The 18,083-nt window shown below is 55.0% G+C and overlaps 6 protein-coding genes across 6 annotated transcripts; 2 read left to right on the top strand and 4 right to left on the bottom strand.

Annotated features, from left to right (window-relative positions):
- Positions 1-1,180: 1,180 nt before the first annotated feature.
- RHO25_006573 (uncharacterized protein) lies at positions 1,181-4,936 on the bottom strand (the record flags this gene model as incomplete). Its single annotated transcript, XM_023597391.2, has 2 exons — positions 1,181-4,879; positions 4,934-4,936. 2 exons carry the CDS (start codon positions 4,934-4,936, stop codon positions 1,181-1,183), a joined length of 3,702 nt encoding a protein of 1,233 aa, XP_023452709.1.
- An 878-nt stretch (positions 4,937-5,814) lies between these two features.
- On the top strand, positions 5,815-7,221 carry RHO25_006572 (uncharacterized protein; the record flags this gene model as incomplete). Its single annotated transcript, XM_023597390.2, has 1 exon — positions 5,815-7,221. The coding sequence occupies one exon, from the start codon at positions 5,815-5,817 to the stop codon at positions 7,219-7,221; it is 1,407 nt and encodes a 468-aa protein (XP_023452319.2).
- A 357-nt stretch (positions 7,222-7,578) lies between these two features.
- Positions 7,579-8,984, top strand: RHO25_006571 (uncharacterized protein; the record flags this gene model as incomplete). Its single annotated transcript, XM_023597389.2, has 2 exons — positions 7,579-8,082; positions 8,139-8,984. 2 exons carry the CDS (start codon positions 7,579-7,581, stop codon positions 8,982-8,984), a joined length of 1,350 nt encoding a protein of 449 aa, XP_023452318.2.
- Positions 8,985-9,245: 261 nt separating this feature from the next.
- Positions 9,246-11,084, bottom strand: RHO25_006570 (uncharacterized protein; the record flags this gene model as incomplete). The annotated part of the gene is made up of 4 exons (XM_023597388.2): positions 9,246-9,634; positions 9,694-9,744; positions 9,803-10,850; positions 10,992-11,084. The coding sequence occupies 4 exons, from the start codon at positions 11,082-11,084 to the stop codon at positions 9,246-9,248; spliced, it is 1,581 nt and encodes a 526-aa protein (XP_023452800.1).
- Positions 11,085-12,382: 1,298 nt separating this feature from the next.
- RHO25_006569 (uncharacterized protein) lies at positions 12,383-13,191 on the bottom strand (the record flags this gene model as incomplete). Its single annotated transcript, XM_023597387.2, has 3 exons — positions 12,383-12,717; positions 12,779-13,016; positions 13,078-13,191. 3 exons carry the CDS (start codon positions 13,189-13,191, stop codon positions 12,383-12,385), a joined length of 687 nt encoding a protein of 228 aa, XP_023452799.1.
- A 3,732-nt stretch (positions 13,192-16,923) lies between these two features.
- On the bottom strand, positions 16,924-17,824 carry RHO25_006568 (uncharacterized protein; the record flags this gene model as incomplete). The annotated part of the gene is made up of 2 exons (XM_023597386.1): positions 16,924-16,975; positions 17,031-17,824. 2 exons carry the CDS (start codon positions 17,822-17,824, stop codon positions 16,924-16,926), a joined length of 846 nt encoding a protein of 281 aa, XP_023452802.1.
- Positions 17,825-18,083: the final 259 nt, after the last annotated feature.

Below are 18,083 nucleotides of genomic sequence, written 5' to 3'. Positions count from 1 at the left end.
CACGCTGCCAGCACAATACAGGTCAGCAATGAGCAGTGAAGCAGCGGATAAAAAGTGTGCCACAGAGAGCACCCAACCTCGTCGGATCGAACAAATGCCTACGGCTGCGCAGATTTCTTTGACGGGCTTCATTCCCACGGGATTTAAGTGTTGAGCCGAAAGCACAATCCACCAGTCGGGCATGAGCAACCATGCCTCTGGAATCCGAATACCGCCATTACATCCTGGTGCTACTTCCCAAAAGACGATCAAAGTTTTGGCGTCTTCAGAATCCAAATATGGAAGCAGGGCAACCAGGAACCGGGAACCGGGAACAGTACGTTGTGGGGTGCAGTAGCCCATCAGTGATGCATCAACAGTGAAGCTCGAAGGTATGCTGCCGTCGTGCTTGCAGCCAACAAGAAAGTAAGTGAATCTCGTGAGCTCAGCAGACCTGATCACGCGAGAGTCTTACTGTACGGACGGGACGTTCCAAGTGGCTGCTGCTGAGCAATCGATACACAGAGTGAACCGTGACTGCCGCAGAACACATCCCGAGGCGGGTCGAGACAGCCATCTCTCGGGGGTGGATTTCCAATAGAGACTATACAAACTCCTCTTCGCCGTGCACGAGTACGTGAAAATTCAGAGAAACAGAGGCTCGTAATGACTACCAATCTAATCAGAGTAACAATAGTCATGGATGTCTCTCGGGTCGATAACCTATCCTCACTTGCGGCTCACACGTTGTACTGTAGCGTGAATCCGGAGCCAAGTAATATATGGAATCAGCGCCAGCCGAGGGAATATCTCAAGCAGCAGCGTGATGCCCTCTCGAACAAGTGGAGAATGTGCCATTCGAAATCGCCCTCAAATATAAAGCCACAACTATCGTCGCAAAATTTTGACGAAGAGAGCCGCGCTCGCAAGAATTTAGCGCGGAGGCTGGAGATCACCTAGCCTCTGACTGAGATTGAAACAGCGGGAAGGTCGCGGACAAGTTCGTAGGTGTGCACCTTGAGCTGGTTCGAGCTATTGAAGACGGTGGAAAATAGACTAAGCAGCAAGACACTGCCATCCGATTCGAGGCTCTGACGTGGGATGCGGGAGGTTTCACGAGCAATACAAAATGGCACTTGAACTCAGGAATCGCCCACTCTTCGCTCGCGATTTTGATTATCAGGTGTAAAAAATCTATAAACTACCAATCATCATCTCGCCCATCGGGTCGATTCATGGCCTGCTGTCTCGCTTTCAACGCAGCCGCCAACCCGCCAGCCAGACTTCCTCCACCTCCACTTCCGTTGGCTGTGCTGTACCCACTGTCTCTAGGCGTATCTGTAGCTGCGGGCGTGTTCCTCTTCGTGGGCGGCGCTGGAGGACCGGGTTTGCCAGTCGGTCTGCCAGCGGGTCTCATAGGTGGAGGAGGCGGCGCCTTTCTCACTTCTTCCTGCTTGAGATAAAGGGTAGGAGCCCAACCCGCCGTGTTGTCACTCTTCTTCGCCCACGACCAGCCACTTTCGACTTGCGAAGTTACCGTGACAAGTTCGCCCTCAGTCAAGCTGACTTCATCCTTGGTTCCTGCAACATGGTTGTACATTGCTTTGTATGTGTTCGAAGATGAGCTGCCGTTCGTATCATTGCTCGAACCTCCATTCGATGTTCTGGCCACAGGCTGAGCGACTGTAGCGGGTTCTGGTTGTGACTGAACAGCTGGCTTAGGTACAGCAGCTGGCCGCGGCCTTGATGGTACCACGGGTACAGACTGAGAAGCTGCTGCGGGACGTGGCTGTGGTTGAGCAACTGGCGCTGGCTGGGGTACGATGCGTTCTGTAGGCCGAGCGGAAGCGCCAGGCAGTGGCTGAGTGGCGGGAACAGGTCGATGAGTCCTTTGCGCGGCTTGTTGCGACAGCTTGCCTCCAGTACTCTTTTTGAGCAGTCCTCCCTTCGTGATGGCCTTCGCAGGCACGGGCTTGCCTTTCGGTGTTTTCTTCGACACAGCATTTGGAGGTTCGCCGGGCCCGGTATGAATCTCGCCACTCTTGTAGACGTCGTCGCGAGGCACTTGCGGATCCCGAACACATTTGATAGTGGCTGGTTTCCCGGGTTTCTTGTTATAGCTGATCGTTTCACCAATCTGAAGCTGAGCTGCTCCACGCGTCACCTGTCTCAACTGCGTGAAGAACTCGGTCTTGAAGATACAGTTGAGAAGTGGGTCGGGCTCTTGAGGGCTTCCAACGCCCAGTGAGAACCAATCATCCTTCAACGAGCTCGTGCTCACGAACTTGATTGCGCCAACGGGAATGGTGTGCTCTGCCACGATCTGCACCTGCTTGTTGACAAGAGCTTGCTTGACGATGTAAACAGCTTTCGAGGTGAGTACGAGAAAACGGGGCTCCGGTTTACTCGATCGGCCAAGTTTGGACACCAGAAGCTGAGCTCTGCATGAGAAGAACGTCTGTTCACCGCCGCCTATGCCTGCACTGCTACGCAGCACTTCTCCGCTGCCACCCTTGTTGTCGATTCCAAGGTAGTCGCCCAGAAAGCGTCTGTAGCCGATGAGAGAGAACCTCCTTCGTTCTTTCCTGCCTCCAAGTACTTGGTGTCCCTCATCCCGCAGTTTTTGGAATGGCTCACCACCAGACTTCTTGCGCCAGAAGCGCTGAATCCTGGTCGCGCATTCAATGCGATATCGTAGGTAATTTCTCCAAGCCCTTTGAATACGAATTGCCATGTTGTGCCAATACTTGTCGCGCATAGTCTCAAGTGCAAAAAGGGTTTCCGGCGTTTTGATGAACGCTTTTGTCACACCCATCTGCCATTCCTCCGCCGGTATAGAAGTGTCCTTGAGAATTTGTCTGACGCCAGACTTCGCATCACCCGTCCAGGTGTACTCACCAGCATAACTGCATTTCGGTGAGAGCAGGTAGAAGCGCTCTACGAACTTGTCGAACGTTTGTCGATAGGCAAATCCAGCTCTGCGGATGCGGACGTTCTCCTGCAGTCCGAGATATTTGATCTGGTGCATGACGTTCTGATTGTTGTACTCGGTCGGGCTCTTGTTCTCATTTGGCTTGATCGTTCGAATGTAGCTCGGCGTGCACTTCATCAGAGTTGCAACGAGGTCATTTGCTGAGGCTTTGATCTTATCGCCTGCAGTAGGTGGCCGCCTTCTGTTATCCTGGTCGACTTCGTGCGGGAACAATGTGTGAATGAAGTTGTTCGAACTTTGGCCGACGAGATTGAGGAGATCCTTCAACAGCTGGTCCTTGTTCTTGTCTGTCATGCCCTCAACCGCGTAGTTCACGTCACCTGCATAGTGTTTGATGACAAACTGCCCTTGTCTTGGCGCGAAGTTGGGGTTGCCTGAGAGCGCGTTGAGTCGCTGGACGAAGGTCTGATCAGCCGCGCCTGGATCGGCGTGGGCCGTGGCGCAGGCATCGTTCAGCGCAGCAAAGACTCCTGGAGGTCTTTTCTCCTCGATCAGCTCGCATACGACCTTGTTGTCAAAGTACTTGATTGGCGTCCACTGAATCTGCTCTCGTTCGTACTCTTCCTGCTCAGCCTTCAGCGTCAACTGAATGAAAATCTGCTGCAGCTTCTCGTTCACGTAATTGATGCAGAGCTGCTCGAAGGAGTTCTTCTCAAAAATCTCGAACCCATAAATGTCCAAAATACCTATGCTCTGCGCAACTGCGCCTCGTGCTTTCAAGGATTGGTTCACACGCTGCACGATCCAATCAAACATGTTGTTGTAGATCGCTTTGCTCAGAGCATCTCGCACTGCAGTAGCCTGTGGGATGTTCATGGGAGATTCGTAGACGGACCCTCGTCGCATGCCTCTGCTCGTTTCAATGATCCGGACCTCCATGGCTTTGTTCACATGCTGAGCGTCCACTTCGAGCAGATATGCCACAAAGTCGATTACGCTGGCATCAGCGATCTCGGCATTGCCTTCCTTGTTCTCTCGGAAGGAAATGTTGCCAATCCACAGAATGGCGGCGAGCATCCTGAACACATTGTCGATTTCTGCCTTGCTCATTCCAATGACCTTCATTGCGTTCAGAGTGTCCTGCATATCTGCCACATCATCGATGCCCGGCACATCGTAACACTTGCTCTTGCTGGTATATGTATATGTCGTCGGCTGCTGTACTCCAAAGTTCGTTCGATGCTCCTGGCTCGCCGCTTTCGTAAATTGGTAGAAGATGTGGAAGTTGCGCTCGTCTCGAATCTGCCCGACCACGCGAGTCTTCTCGAGGAGATAGTTGTTGATATTCGCACCGACCGGTTCGCCCTGCTGGTTAAACTGAATTTCCAAGTACTTGCCGAATCGCGAAGAATTGTTGTTTCGCAGCGTCTTCGCATTCCCAAAAGACTCGAGAAGAGGGTTGGTGGCCAGCACCATGTCCTTGATCTCCTGGATCGACGAATTGCTGCCTCCCGACACATTTGCAATGTACTGCATTATACGCTTCGCAGCCTCAGTCTTTCCTGCTCCTGATTCGCCCGAAATAATGACACATTGGTTCTCATGGTATCCTTTCATGTTGTAGTACGCGCTCTCTGCAATAGCAAAGACGTGTGGGGGCATCTCCAGACGGTTCTTGCCCTGGTAGCTGTGCAACACCTGATCGGTGTAAATGCCCAGGTCGCGAAATGGATTGACCGAGACCAGCACGTGGCCGATATATGTGTAGATTTCGGCATTCTCGAATCGCTTCTTGAGGTTGTCGTTGATGGCTTCGTTGGAGATTTTGCTAATCAGCGTGAGATCTGACACGCCAACTTCCTTCTTCTTGCCCGTCTCGTAGGCTGCCTTGCGAATCTGTGGTGCTCCTCCTGCTGCAGGCGCTGCGACAGGCGCATCCTTTTTGCGGCCGGCGCGTTTCGTGACGCCCTTTACTGTCGGTTAGCGGTGGACATGTTCCTTCGCTCGCGGCGTCCTTCTCACCATGTTCGCGGTGTGGGTGGTGGAGTCCGCCCGCTAGTGGGCCCGCTGTTTCCGCTCCGCCAGCTCTGCGCGTTCCGCTGTGTGTTTGTTGCGAGACCCTCCCACCTCAATGGACAGGACAATTGGCGCAAAAGGTGTGGACGAGCGTGTGAGAAAAGATGTACTGCGGCGGAATCTGACGGGCGGTCGTTGGCCAGCGCGCGATGACGACGGACGGTCAGAGTTGCTGCCCAGGCCGCAGTCGTGTCGCCGATGCTCCGCCGGGCGTCTCAGCAAGTCGCACTGCCACGCCACTTTTTGCCTCGACGACGCGCAAGCAGCAATCAGGCAGTCACTTTCTGCTCGCCTCATCTCATCTTCTGCGGACATGACCTCCGCCCTCCGCCCTCATCATCTGCCTGCTGGTCATTACGATCACCGCCCATGGACAGGCATCACCCGACCACCGCTCTCTCGGGCACAATCATAATCATGCAATCCGGGCGGCACCTGAGGCAGCAGCATTGTATATGGACCACCACATTGCCATTTACATGAGTCTAATCAGCACGATTCGGCTTCATCTCTGCCCATATTCTGCCCTCACGGCAGCAGCCGGCTCCCAGTATTCCCTGATGCGGCGGTCTCGGGCCCACGATGCAATGCACGAGCTAATGCCCTCACGCGAGACGAGAAATGTCGCCGCCGCAACTCTTGCATTTGGTCTGCATGGCGAGCTGGTGGCGCTTTGAGCCCACAGCCACGCTGAAGGATGCACTCCATTGGCTTTAGCGAGCTGAGTTCACCAACATGCACGTCTCCGCCTGACTGACTTGACGAACTCCCCTTGTGTCCTCGCAGCTGTCCTTTGTTGCGTGCATATGCCTGCGCGCTACTACATCATGCGCTTGATTAACGTTTACAATCTCAAGACTACGCAGTTTACCGATGACAAGACCCGGCCGCGCTATGCAATAGCATCCCACTGGCGCAAAGACGAGGCCACCTTCCGAGAGAAGCCGGAATGGTTTCGCAAGAAGTCGGGCTTCGAGAAGATCAAAAAATTCTGTGCTTGGGCCCAAGAATTGGACTTGTCGTGGCTATGGATCGACTCGTATTGCATCGACAAGAGCTCTAGTGCTGAGCTGACGGAAGCCATCAATTCAATGTTTTTTTGGTACCGGGAGTCCGCAGTCTGCTTAGCTTATTTGGACGACATCGACGCCTTTCCGCCTAGTTCTGGAGCAATCAGTGCCTCAAAACTCGCTGAAAGCGAGTGGTTTCGGCGAGGCTGGACGTTACAAGAACTCCTAGCGCCAAAAACTGTGTTGTTCCGAGAACGAACGTGGAGAGACATTGGCGCGAAAGTCAGCAGTCGGCAACCATCGTCCAGTATCTCGATCTCTGTAATACTGAACAAGCAACTCAGCCGCGTCACCCACATTCCCGAGGAAGTTCTAGACGACTACTCAAAAGCTACCTCATACAGCGATGATCAGAAGTTCTCCTGGGCTGCAGGAAGAGAGACGACACGCATCGAGGACCAAGCGTACTGCCTGATGGGCATCTTTGATGTTTACTTCCCAGCGACCTACGGTGAGCGTGATCGTGCTATGGTGACGCTCAAATTTGCGATTCATCAGAAGAGCCGGCGTGATCTTCCCGGCACATTTCCGGTCTCATCAGCAGCCGTGCCTGCTTCCAGCCCTGCCAAAGAGGATAAAAAAGGCGTTAGCATCACCATGAGTACTATAGTCACCACCGGTCTTTTGATCTACAACATCCAGGGCTCATCTGTGGCAACTATAATCAGCGACAGCATGCAGTGGACATTCTCACTCTTTTCCGGCGCTGTACCCCACTTTGACGAGGAAAGCATACTGTCGATTCCTCATCAGATTGTGTCAGGTTTGGCGACTGTCTCAGATCAGGCCAGAATCTCGACACTGGACAAGTTCGGAAATGTTCAACACGGTCTCTATCTTTCCACCGCCGCTACGCTTGGTATTCTTTTGACAGTGCTCTTCCTGTTGTGGAGAGGCCGAAGCTTCATTGTATCTGGCATGAAAGCTGTCTTCAGCATTGCGTTTTGCGCGTTCGCACTAACGGGATTCTTTGTAGCTTCCATGTCAGCAAGTATTATTGTTCTTCTGGTGACAGGACCGATGCCCAGGGCTGGCGGTCAGGGACTTCTAGTGGTCAGCGGTCTCGGTGCAATTCTCGTGTGGACTTACTATTTTGTCTCCCTTTCGATCTCGGAGTGGTACACTAGCTCTGGGATTCTGAGTGCAACAAATGCAACACGTTGAAATTCGTCGGCACTCGCGTACGATTCATCACGACACAACCATATTGACAAGGCAGCGCAAAGCAACAGCAGTCTTGGCAAACGCCACTTGCGGCGGCGCCGAACTGTCAGCATGAGTGCCTCGCATAAGCTGTGTGCATCAAGTGGCGCGAACGATTGCACAACAAAAGCTGATCTTCTGCCAGAGCGGATTACGAGACTGTCGCTGCAATGAATACATTGCCAATGTGTCTGCGGATGTCACGAACGAGGCTTTGCGCAGCATAGTCAAATATGCCTCTTTATAAGAGCGCAACTCGAGTGACAACGAAGACACAGAACACTGGACACCAAACAATCCAATTCACGGGAAGGCAAAATGTCGTCTAGACACCAAATTGCGATCATTGGACTGGGCCATCGCGGCTACAAGACTCACTTTCTCAGCCTCCATGGGTCGGACTCAGCCAACGTTGTCGCCGTCTGCGAGAGCAATGAAGCTTCGTTGGCAAGATTTTGTGCCGCCCATCCGGACATTCCAGCATACCGCACCATCGAAGCCATGATAGCATGTTCCCAGCCAGACTTTGCAATCATCGCCCTGCCTCACGACGCGCATCCAAGATGCGTTGCACTTCTTTCAAAAGCTGGAATTCCGATTTTAAAGGAGAAGCCTGCCGCGAAGACACTGGAGGAGACTACCATGCTGCTGCAGCTCCCGGTACCCATTGGTATTATGTGTCAAAGACGGTTTGAACCTCGATATCGAACGCTGCAGAATCTTCTGCCTGCTTTGGGTCGGATCGTTTCGTTTCGCGCTGTTCTGGCTCGCAACATACCACAACTTGGGTCAAGTTGGCGATCATCAGGGGTTGGTGTTACTGTAAGCCTCCGGAAGCATTGCCCCGTAGCTCTGATCACTGACGTTCGCTTCAACAGGAAGACATGGGTTTTCACATGATTGATATCCTAGTGCGATTGTTCGGCGCACCCGACACTCTCCAAGCATCCCGAATAGAGGCCATTCGCGAAGAGCAAGACTATTCTGGAGACGACATCGCCGACATTACGTTCAAATGGCGCAACCAACGGCTTGTCGGCAACATCCATTTGTCTCGCGTAGCCGGCGATGAAGAGTCCATCTTCGTGACGGGAACGGATGGAACAGCTGTCGTGGACGAGAAGAAGACCACGCTATTTGACAACGACGGCAACCCGTGCCAAAGCATTGATGATACCTCGACGAAACAGTGCGTCATCCGCGACATGGTTCTCGGATTTGGCGATTATGTCAAAGGGCATACCTCATTATACGCAAGCTCATTGGAAAGCCACCGGCAGACCGTAGCGACCATGGAAGCTATCCAACGCGCCTTCGAAAGCGGCAACAACGAGCCTGTACTGTCTTCATCAGTCTCGGCAGCACCAGTTCCAACACAAATCGAAGAGATGCCCATCAAGACACCAACCACTCCTCTATCACGAATGCACATCAACACTCACTTCCACCTTCCTTCGAGCGTCCCCGAGGAATCCTCTGCTGTTCCTCCTCCTAGTCCAGCTTTCTTCCAAGATCACCCACTAAGCATGTTCCACCAACACATTGTCAACCTAGCTGCTGCTGCTGCTGGTAACAAGGAGCCGGCTTCGCTGCGGAGCAACAACAAATCGTTGGTACGACAATCTCGACCTCAACAGCTTTCTGGCAACAAGCGCAGACTTTCGCGCATCGCGCGACGGAACAGTATTCAGTGCGTTCCTCGGACGGGTATGGCGTGGGCATAGCCGAGAAATTGTAGCGCTATGATAGCTGTTTGGTCGAGGGACAAAACGGGGCGTTCAGTTGATTGGTGCCTACGATACACACTTTCGCCATTAGGTACATTTGATTGGGAGGGAGTATCGGGCGGTAGACTGTTCTTCCATCGCCAGCGACATTTATTGTCTGTAAATTTGGCAAGAGATTACTTGCATTTGAATCAACCCTCTGTCTATTCACGATAAGATCCTCTCCCTGCCTCCAACCTCCCCGCTTCCCAATCTCCTTCAAGCCGTAGGATCCAAAACATCAATCTCCGCCTCCCGACTCTTATACTGCACCACCGTCCCCGGATTCGCATTACGCACATGCTCGAATTCCAAATCCGGCAAAGCAGATTTTCCCGGTTCAAGCCTCCAATCGTACTGAATCAGAAGATAGCACAGAACGATCTTAATCTCATTCGAAGCGAAGAATCTTCCGGGGCAAGCATGTTGTCCGTGGCCGAAACCCAAGTTATCTGTTCCCGTGGTGACGAGTTGATGTTGGTTTTCTTCGCCGGGACGTTGGCGCATTTTGAGGTATCGCCAGGCGTCGAACTTTTCTGGAGAGGAGTAGTACTCGGGGTTTTGGGTTCCGTTGTCGAGGACGAGGATACAGGTGCCTGTTGGGAGGGCTAAAGGGATGCGAGTTAGTTTGGCTTAGATACATTGGGCTGTGAGTGGGGAATCTTACTGGTTCCATTTGAAAGAGTGACGGGTTTAGTGACGTATCTGTGCATTGAGGCTGGATGAGGTGGTTAGCAATCAGAGAGTTCAGCAATGGGGGAGGTATGCACACGTACCGATAGCCATCTGCGAGAAGCGCTGGCACTCTTTGATGAAAGAGTCCAGCAGCTTCATTTTGTAAAGAGACGTCTTTGCCCATCCGTCTTGCTTCAACACAGTGATCATCTCTTGTCGAAGCGGCTCAATGACTTCGGGATGCTCGCAGAGCATTATCATGACTCGCATAGTCAACTCGGTGGAAGTGTGGATGGCAGCCATGGATAAGGCGAGCTGAGTCTCGGCGAAATTGATTGGGCGACCTTTAGCAACGTCCAGTGCCCACGAGAACACATCGGGAAGGGCCTTGCTTGAGACACCGCTGGCAATGGCTTCATCTCTAGCTTTCAGACGTTTTTCAACTTGTGGCGTCACCAAGCGTCTTGCCTCAGCAACATATTTACGAGCCGTCTTAGCATCGTCCTCGAAGAACCAGTTTGCGATTGGCCTCAGAGCCTTCGGCCATTCGTGAAGCTTGTAGGCTGCCTGGAAGGCGTAGATCGTGTAGTTCTTTGTGATCTCAAGCCACTGCTCGTCGCGTGCCAGCTCTTTACCGCCGAAGATTCTCGATGAAACTCGGGTAATCACGTCGAGAGCACCGGGCTTGAGCACGGTATTGGTCCAATCGTCCCTATGTCCAAGCCATAGCTTAACGGCGTAGTCTGTTTCATCGACCAAGTCTGTTGTGAGGAGGCCCAGAGCTTGCGTCAATTTGATGCGTACAATATCTGCCATCAAGCCATCCCGCCTCGATGACTCCTTCATTCCGTCAAAGCCAGGTAAGTGGGTATGGAAATCATTCTCTACTGCTTGATCGAAAGCCAAATCTGGATTGTTCCGGAGCTCGTGGGCGAAATGGTTTGGCAGCACAACTTTGTACCCAGCTCCAGCTTTGACCTGGAAAATGCCGCCAGGTACCTTTTCACCGTTCTCCACAACCTCCTGGGGACGCACCTGGAAGTCGGAAGCGGTGGATCGCCATGCTCGCCACGATCTCTCATTCTTGTTGCGGTCAATTTGGATGATCGGTATGCCTCCCACTGGCTGTTGGCCTCCTGTGAGTACCCACTACAAGGAGTCGGTGTTGATAAGCATGCGCTCGCAGCACGTTGTTGTAAAGCTGCGATGACTCCAGCCAGAACTTGGCAAAAGACGCCTCTGTGTCATGGAGACATAGCAAGACAGTGAATGTTCGTTGGAGAAACTTACGTATATGCCCGCTAGTAGTATTGCGCCCAGGAAAGTTTGCAGAGTGGCAGAAGTCGAGCCAGAATGCTGTGAGATTTGGTCTAGTGAGGCCATGATTGCAGAAGGCCAAAGTCGCGAATGAGAAGTGCTTTTATTGTCTACCACAAAGTCGTCGAATTGTGCTTGAATATATATGGATTGGTTTCGGAATCTTCTTCATTGGTCCGACCCTCGTTTGCATAAATTGTTCGACTTGCAGCACTCTCTGGCGCCGAGAGGTGTGCATCATCAAACAGTCGCCGCCGAACCCAATACGCGGATAGTGCGGTGCAGCCTGTGTCCCCAAGGCTTCAGTCGAAACTAACATCGAGTGCCATGACGTTTAAGAATGTCTCGGCAAACATGCATAGGTGAACCGCATGAGTGTAGGACACGGATTTCGGCTGCTCCGGGAGTCAAGATCGGCGCAGTTGTGCAATGAGTGTGCAAACGCACACATACGTATTGCACGCATAAAGCAGGGCATAGAGGCGCTCTTGTTTCTTGACATTGCTCATATTGGGCTTCGCGTCGCATTTGCCGTATTGTAAATTGTGACAATCGCCCAGGGTTGTCCCGGTCATAGTTTCATCGCTAGCTCTTGTGATGGCGCAATTCGTATTTGTACGAGATCGCTCTCCAGGCAATTGCCAGTGGCAATCCGTGAGAAGCATCGTCAGCGACCTCGGGCATCTAGAGTAGCTACAGATCGAGGTTTGAGGATGAGACCTGACCATCCTGTCGGGTTGAATAGTTTAAGATAGTCGGAACGTATATGTGCCAGTGACTGTACATAGCTTGAATGTACATTGCTGTCAATCGCCTGCCTAGCCATTGGCTTCTGCTGCAGTGCGCCCATGACTGGTCGCCACCGTTCTCACCGGATTCTTCAACCCACGAGGTGGGAGTCGATGGTGGGCACGGAAGAGATGGAACAAAGTGCTTGTCATCTGCAAAATCGCGCCGTTGCGGAAACGTGACGCCGGCCCGAATTTGCGTGCTGTGATCGCAAAGCTCGAGAGTGAAGTATGCATAATGCGAGGGCCGGCATGGGGACATCGCACATTGCTGCGAGCCACGGAGTGGAAACCGCTCTTGCGTACTCGACTTGAGGTTGGTAGTGAGAGGTCCGAGCAGATGAAAGGAGCACCGTGAGGCTACGCGTCTGCAGGTGAGACCGTGACTATCAGTAGCAAGTGGAGCGGCGCAGAGGGCGAAGTCCTGGCAAGGTGATAAGGACGGTCGAACAGCGGACGGCAGCACGTGAAGTCTCCGCCGGCCGAGCCGAGCTGACCCTCTTGGCAAAATCGTTCGATGTATCCGTGAGGTGTCGCATGGCTTGGCAGTTGGATGTTGGATCGAGGTTGCCTTCTTCACGTGCGGAAGGCGTCTCGGACAGGATCGAAAAACCTGGTCCCCGCTACCGATCCGGGAGTATCCGGGGATTCGGTGATGGCTTGCTGCGGCGCCGAGAGTGGTACGGGTGCTGGAGCTGGTGCTGGTGCCGGTACATGCTGAGTTGTTGTTGGTGGTGAGCGAGCGTTGCGCGTGGCAGCAGCGTGCAGGGTGGCGGCTTGGACGACGTCGGCAGCAGATGCAGGTTCGGAAGTTGCATCGGAGGCGGCATCTACTTCATCGCCATCGGCAGTCGTGCGACGGCGGCCGGCAGCGACGTTGCGGTCGTCGCGGTAGCGGAAGACGTGCCATACTGCTCGAGGGTCAGCGGGTGGTGCATGGGACTTGAGCCAAGGGATTTCTGCAGCACTGACGGAGCCATCGGATGATCCAGTTCTCCTCGACATCGCCCTCGCGGTCACGGCCGAGTTCGTACATGATCCTGGTGTCGCGGCGGGCATTCTTGAAGATGTGCATGACCTCTTCTTGGACGGCCTCCTCGTCGACCTGGCCAAACGAGTAGGGCGGCTCGATGGACGGGTCGTCGCGCAGCTGTGGGATGAGGGCATTGCGGTTCGCTGAGATGCGGCTCCATCCCTCGACCGCTTCAGCCTGGGCGGCGAGCGTGAGCGTGAGCGAGCAAACACTTGGCACGTCGCGCAGGCAGACGTACCTTCATGTTGGAGTAGAGGTGGCGATGCAGCTTGTTGCGCTCGTCGAGGCCCAGGCGGTCGAAAAAGCGCTTCTTCGACTCGGACTGGGCCAGGAAGCCTGCGGTCGGAGCCATGACTTGGCGCTCGCGACGCGGCGGAGCGCAGGTGTGCCAAGTGCGGTGGCTCGCGGAGCGTGCTATATAGCTACAGGAGTTTGTCACAAGAGAAGCCGTGGAGAGGAAGCGCAGCAAAGGTCGTGCATCGAGACCAAAGGCTGTCGCTGGTGGTGAGAGGATTGGCTTTTCGTCAGACTTGAGCGTCCCCAGGCGACAAGGCTAGCTGCGCGGTGCAGGGTAGGGTATGGCAGGCTCCGGGGGGGGGTTGCACTCTCTTCATTGGGCCAGTGCGAGCGAGGATTTCGCAGCGATGCGCATGTGCGCGTCGCTAGGCTGGACGAAAGCGTCGATACGACGGCAGAGCGACAGCAGCACACACCGCAGCGCCCTCCACTCTCGATGCATGCCGACGATTCCCGCAGCCGCGCCACACGGTTCCTGCTGCTGTGAAGTGCAACGCATGGTGCATCGGTGAATCGGGGCAGGGCCACACTCGCGTCGGTGCCGTGTTGCACGAGTCATGCACCGCCGACGGTGCTGCCTTCACTCGGCCGGCTGCACGCCCGGTGGCATTTCTTCTGCTGATGGGAGGGGTTCGCCACGGCCTCGAGCGAGCAAGGGAAGTGCAGGCGACAAGTGCCGCCACTGCTGCCCTGCCCTGCCTGCCGCTGTCAAGCCTTGCCCGCAGAGCGTGTGTGCAGACACGCAGCAGCACAGTGATCCCCGTTTGCGCACTCGTGCCACCATTCCCGTCCTCCACCAGGCGCTGCCAACATGGACCACGGCGTGAACATGTCGCCGTCGCAAATCGATCAACCAGGATGTTCGATGTCCGCGAGATGCAGATGGATTGAAGTCCTGCGGCGTGAGTGGCAGACGGCTCTCGGAAGTAGGCAGCTGCTCCACACCGCTCCTTCCTTCTTCCCGGGGCTCCTCCAGCAGGCCAGACGCTCCAGCTGGGTCTGTAGGTGCTTGGCAACCACCACATGAGCGAACGACGCGCCATCGCCCAACACGGTCTCTGCAGCGTCGTCGTTGCATGGTCTCCTCGCACACGCGCCTCCGCTCACCGACACCAAGCATCCATGCGCCGTTGCCCTGGAGCAGCCCAAGTGCCGTGACGAGCTGCAGCGATATGCACCACCAACGATGGAGCATCGGAGAATGACAACCAGGTATCGGGTATCTGTGCCTGGATTACGCCCGGATACAGTAGGAGTGCTGTGCCGCGTCTCGCGTTGCAGCCGGCGATAGCACCGGTAGGTACCTATAAGCATCATGTTGGTGCCTGGAACGCCGGGCAATATCGCGGATCGTGGAGCACGAGCGACGGCGCGATTGCATTGGCGCCGCTTGCACCTTCGTCTGCCCGTCGCCAGCACCGCAGTGCGAGAGGCTTGCATCGATGTCCATCACGCTGCTCGACTCGTTGGCCTGCCTGCCGCGGCCTCCCTTCCTTCGGAGCCCTTCCCCCTGCTTTGGCGCTATGTATTCCATCTTAAGCTCGACAGGCACGGTCGGCGGGCAACGGAGCTGCTGCGCACCAACCTTGGCGGTACATGGAGAACGGCCGTGCTGTCGAAGCCACCGCCAGACCGCATCCACTCCTCACCGACGGTGCAGTCCACACGTCTGCCGTCGTCCTTTCGCCAGACCAGACCGGCGACCGCGAGGAGCGACGTACTCTGTACCTCGCCGGCCGCTCGTCACGCCTCAGGATTGGCCATCCCACCACTGGCGGACGCGCGCGCGGGCACTTCGACCGACGGGGCCACGGGCTTGCACGTCATCCTCTGTCTCCAGCACACTTCAGCACCACGAAGGATCGATGCATGCGCGGCGATAGCACGCCCACTGTGCACATGCCCGACCTGTGCACTTCGACACATCAACGGCAGGTCTATTGGCCAAGTTTTGAATCATGACAGGCAAAGCCGAACGAACAGCTAGTGCCGCAAAGTACTGCTACGAAAATCAACTCGCTCCCACCACCTGGACACGCTCGTCACACCCAACGTCGTGTGTACTGCCACCTCAACGCATTTGTCACGCTGCTGAACCTCTGCAAATGGGAGCCGTCGTGATCGCGGCTCCAGCCCCCTGATCGCAGCCAAAGTTCTCGAGCGATGCATCGGACGTGCTACGCTGCTGAATGCGGCACGGCGCTGACTTGTGCCGTTGACTTGCATTCGCTGCTTGTACTTCGGCAATCCCAGGTGCTGCAATTTCAAGAGCCGAGCTCTACATGTGGCGGATCTGCCTCGTGGTCTCCTGCCCAGTGTCAACTAAATTACGTCGACGTCGCGCACCGTCGGCACCCTCGCAAACATGTGCTTCAGCAACATAATCACGTGGAAAAAGTGCGGTCACTTCGTAGTTCGACGAGAAATGTGCGAAGATGCCCTCGCGAGAACGCCGCCGCAGTTCTGCAACAGCGCCTTTGCCCCAGTCTCGACGGACATCGATGAGTCAAACGGAGTACGTAGACCATGATCCCCCGCTCCTCCAGAATAACGTATTGACCGCGACAGGTCTGTCCAGATCGTGCAAAGGTAAGACGCTTCCTAACCAGATACGCCCTGAAGACTGCTGACGATGGAGAAGCACCCTCCTGGACCTGGTCAACACTTCGTGTCAGCCTGGACTCTTCAGCTAGGCATTACGAGGACGAGCGGCGACGGGAACGCGTGGTATCGGTCGGGCCAGGGCCAAACGTGATGAGAAGGCGGGCTGCGTCCGCGAGTGACAGGTCGTGGATGGGAGGAGCCTGCTTGTGTTGACGCCGTGGCGACAAGGCGTGTCGATGTCATGGCAGCAGGTCCATCAGGAGACACTCCTATCTTTGCGACACTGCTCGGTGACCGCAAAGACTCGTCGACAAGGAAGCATCATGCATTCTTATCTTAAGGCGGTGAGACGCGCCGCACTCGACGGAGCAGGTCAGATGCGGTCGTATCTGCTCTGTCGATGGGAGAAACGAAAAGCGCGGAACAGATGCAGTGGACAAGGTATCGCACGACTGTGCGAGCTTGAGCGCAAGATGCAGGCGGGCGCAGACTGTTGCTTCTGGATTGTCTTCCCAGCGTTCTACTTGACATGCGGCCTCCTTTGGACTCTGAAAGAACTGAACTGATCCACCGCAAAAGATTTTCGTTCTACCCCTTTCAGTCCTGCGACGGCACAACCAATAGCACCCCTTCACCTCCATTGGCCTCGCTGACCTTTCCATCAGCGCCCTGTTGACCAAGAGGGCCATCATATCCTGTATGTCATCGACGCCTTGCACTCTGTGACAAGAGTGCAACGCAGCACTTCGACGCTTCCAAGCATGATCTACTGGTCTGCAGTTCGGCCCGAATCCTTCGGGCTCGATGACTCGCTCGTTGCAACAACCACTATGCTTCGAAGCTCTCGGGCAGCCACCATCGGGCGCTTGCGCAAGGCTTCACATCACGCTTGAATGGCTTCGAGCGGCCCGGACACCACGGTGGGGATGGCGCATCGCCATGACCATGCGCAAGCCATGCGCGTGCTCCGCGCAGAAGTGTCGACTGTTCAGAGAAGATCGCGATGGATATACGGCCGAACAGAAGACAGACCGAGGCAGGAGCCCCGGAGCGTGTTGCGGCGCGGCGCCTGCGATCCCGCATACACAGTCATGTGCTTTAATTTGTTACGGAAAGTCACTTGCTCTGCCCAGAACGACGGGCAAGAGGACCCCCCCGGGAAAGATATTGCGCTGGACTTGGTTCAGCCTGAACATCCAGCGGCGGCAGCCTTAGCTCGACGCTTCGCTGGCTCACTACACTCTCGTTAGCTTGGTCACAAGAGACACAGCCAGAACTGGTAGAACTCACATCTTGCACTGCCGCTGGCCTTTCTTACACTGCAGACAACCATCTGGGCCAGGTTCACACTTGATTTTCTTCTTTCTGCAGGTCACGCACGCAACGGACAGCCTCTTGCGAAGGATTTTGCTCTGGGTGAGGTTGAGTGGGTCTTGGAAGATGTGCGTGGGAATTGAGTAGCCGCCCTTGTACATGTGGCAGGAACCTCGGCCTGGAATGTACGCAATACCCTCATATGATGAGGCGGCTTGGTACACATATGTTGCTGGAGCCAGCTCTGATGTGCCGAAGAAGCCTGGTGGCAGCTCGTATGGTGATGTGGGTTGAGAGCGATGAGCTGGCTGCATGAGAGATGAAGAGGAAGCTTGCGATACCGTGGGACTTGTGCTCAGGGATGATGTTGGGCTGGGCAACGAGTCGTCTTGCGGTGAGCACAAGCTCTGTATCGAAATGGAGCCTGGTTTGCCTCGTGCGGTCTGCTGAGAGCGGTGGTTGGGGATTGGAGAGAGTCTGCTGTTCTTGCGATCGAATTGACTGACGACGGAATCGCGTCGATCGTCCACGAAAGCCTGCTTGTCCCCCAGGTCGGGATTGATGAGAAGCTTGGATGCGAAGAGGTCGTTGAAGCCCGGGAGGCGTGGTGGTTGATTTGATACGTCGTGAGCTCGAGACTCACTTGCACGACATGACTGTCCGTTGGCAATACGTTCTCTTTCGGCAGCCTGTTGGATGGCACGATCATATTCCGAGGTCTGATACGGCTCACAAGTGCGTGAGCGGTGTGTCGGATAGTGTTGCGACATGGTCAAACAATTCTTCAAGGTCAATGAGATGAAGGGATGTTTGGAGTCGGCAGTGGAAGGTGGCACACGGGGTTCATGTATTCAGTCCCACGAGGATACATGCACGGCATGGCACTCATCAAATGGTACGGAGCACGCAACTGGTCACCAGCAGGCCAGGTGTGTTCCACCTCAGCCGCGTCCGCATCTGGCTCCTTTCGACAGCAGAGGGTCCACAACGCTGAAGAGGGAGGATCCACATCGCCAGCTCCGAACGCTA

The sequence above is a fragment of the Cercospora beticola genome, chromosome 4 (assembly GCF_033473495.1).
Source record: "Cercospora beticola chromosome 4, complete sequence".
In the NCBI taxonomy this organism is placed as follows: Eukaryota; Fungi; Ascomycota; class Dothideomycetes; order Mycosphaerellales; family Mycosphaerellaceae; genus Cercospora; species Cercospora beticola.
The sequence above is the reverse complement of the archived record's forward strand: the minus strand, read 5'-3'. Positions and strand labels throughout refer to the sequence as shown.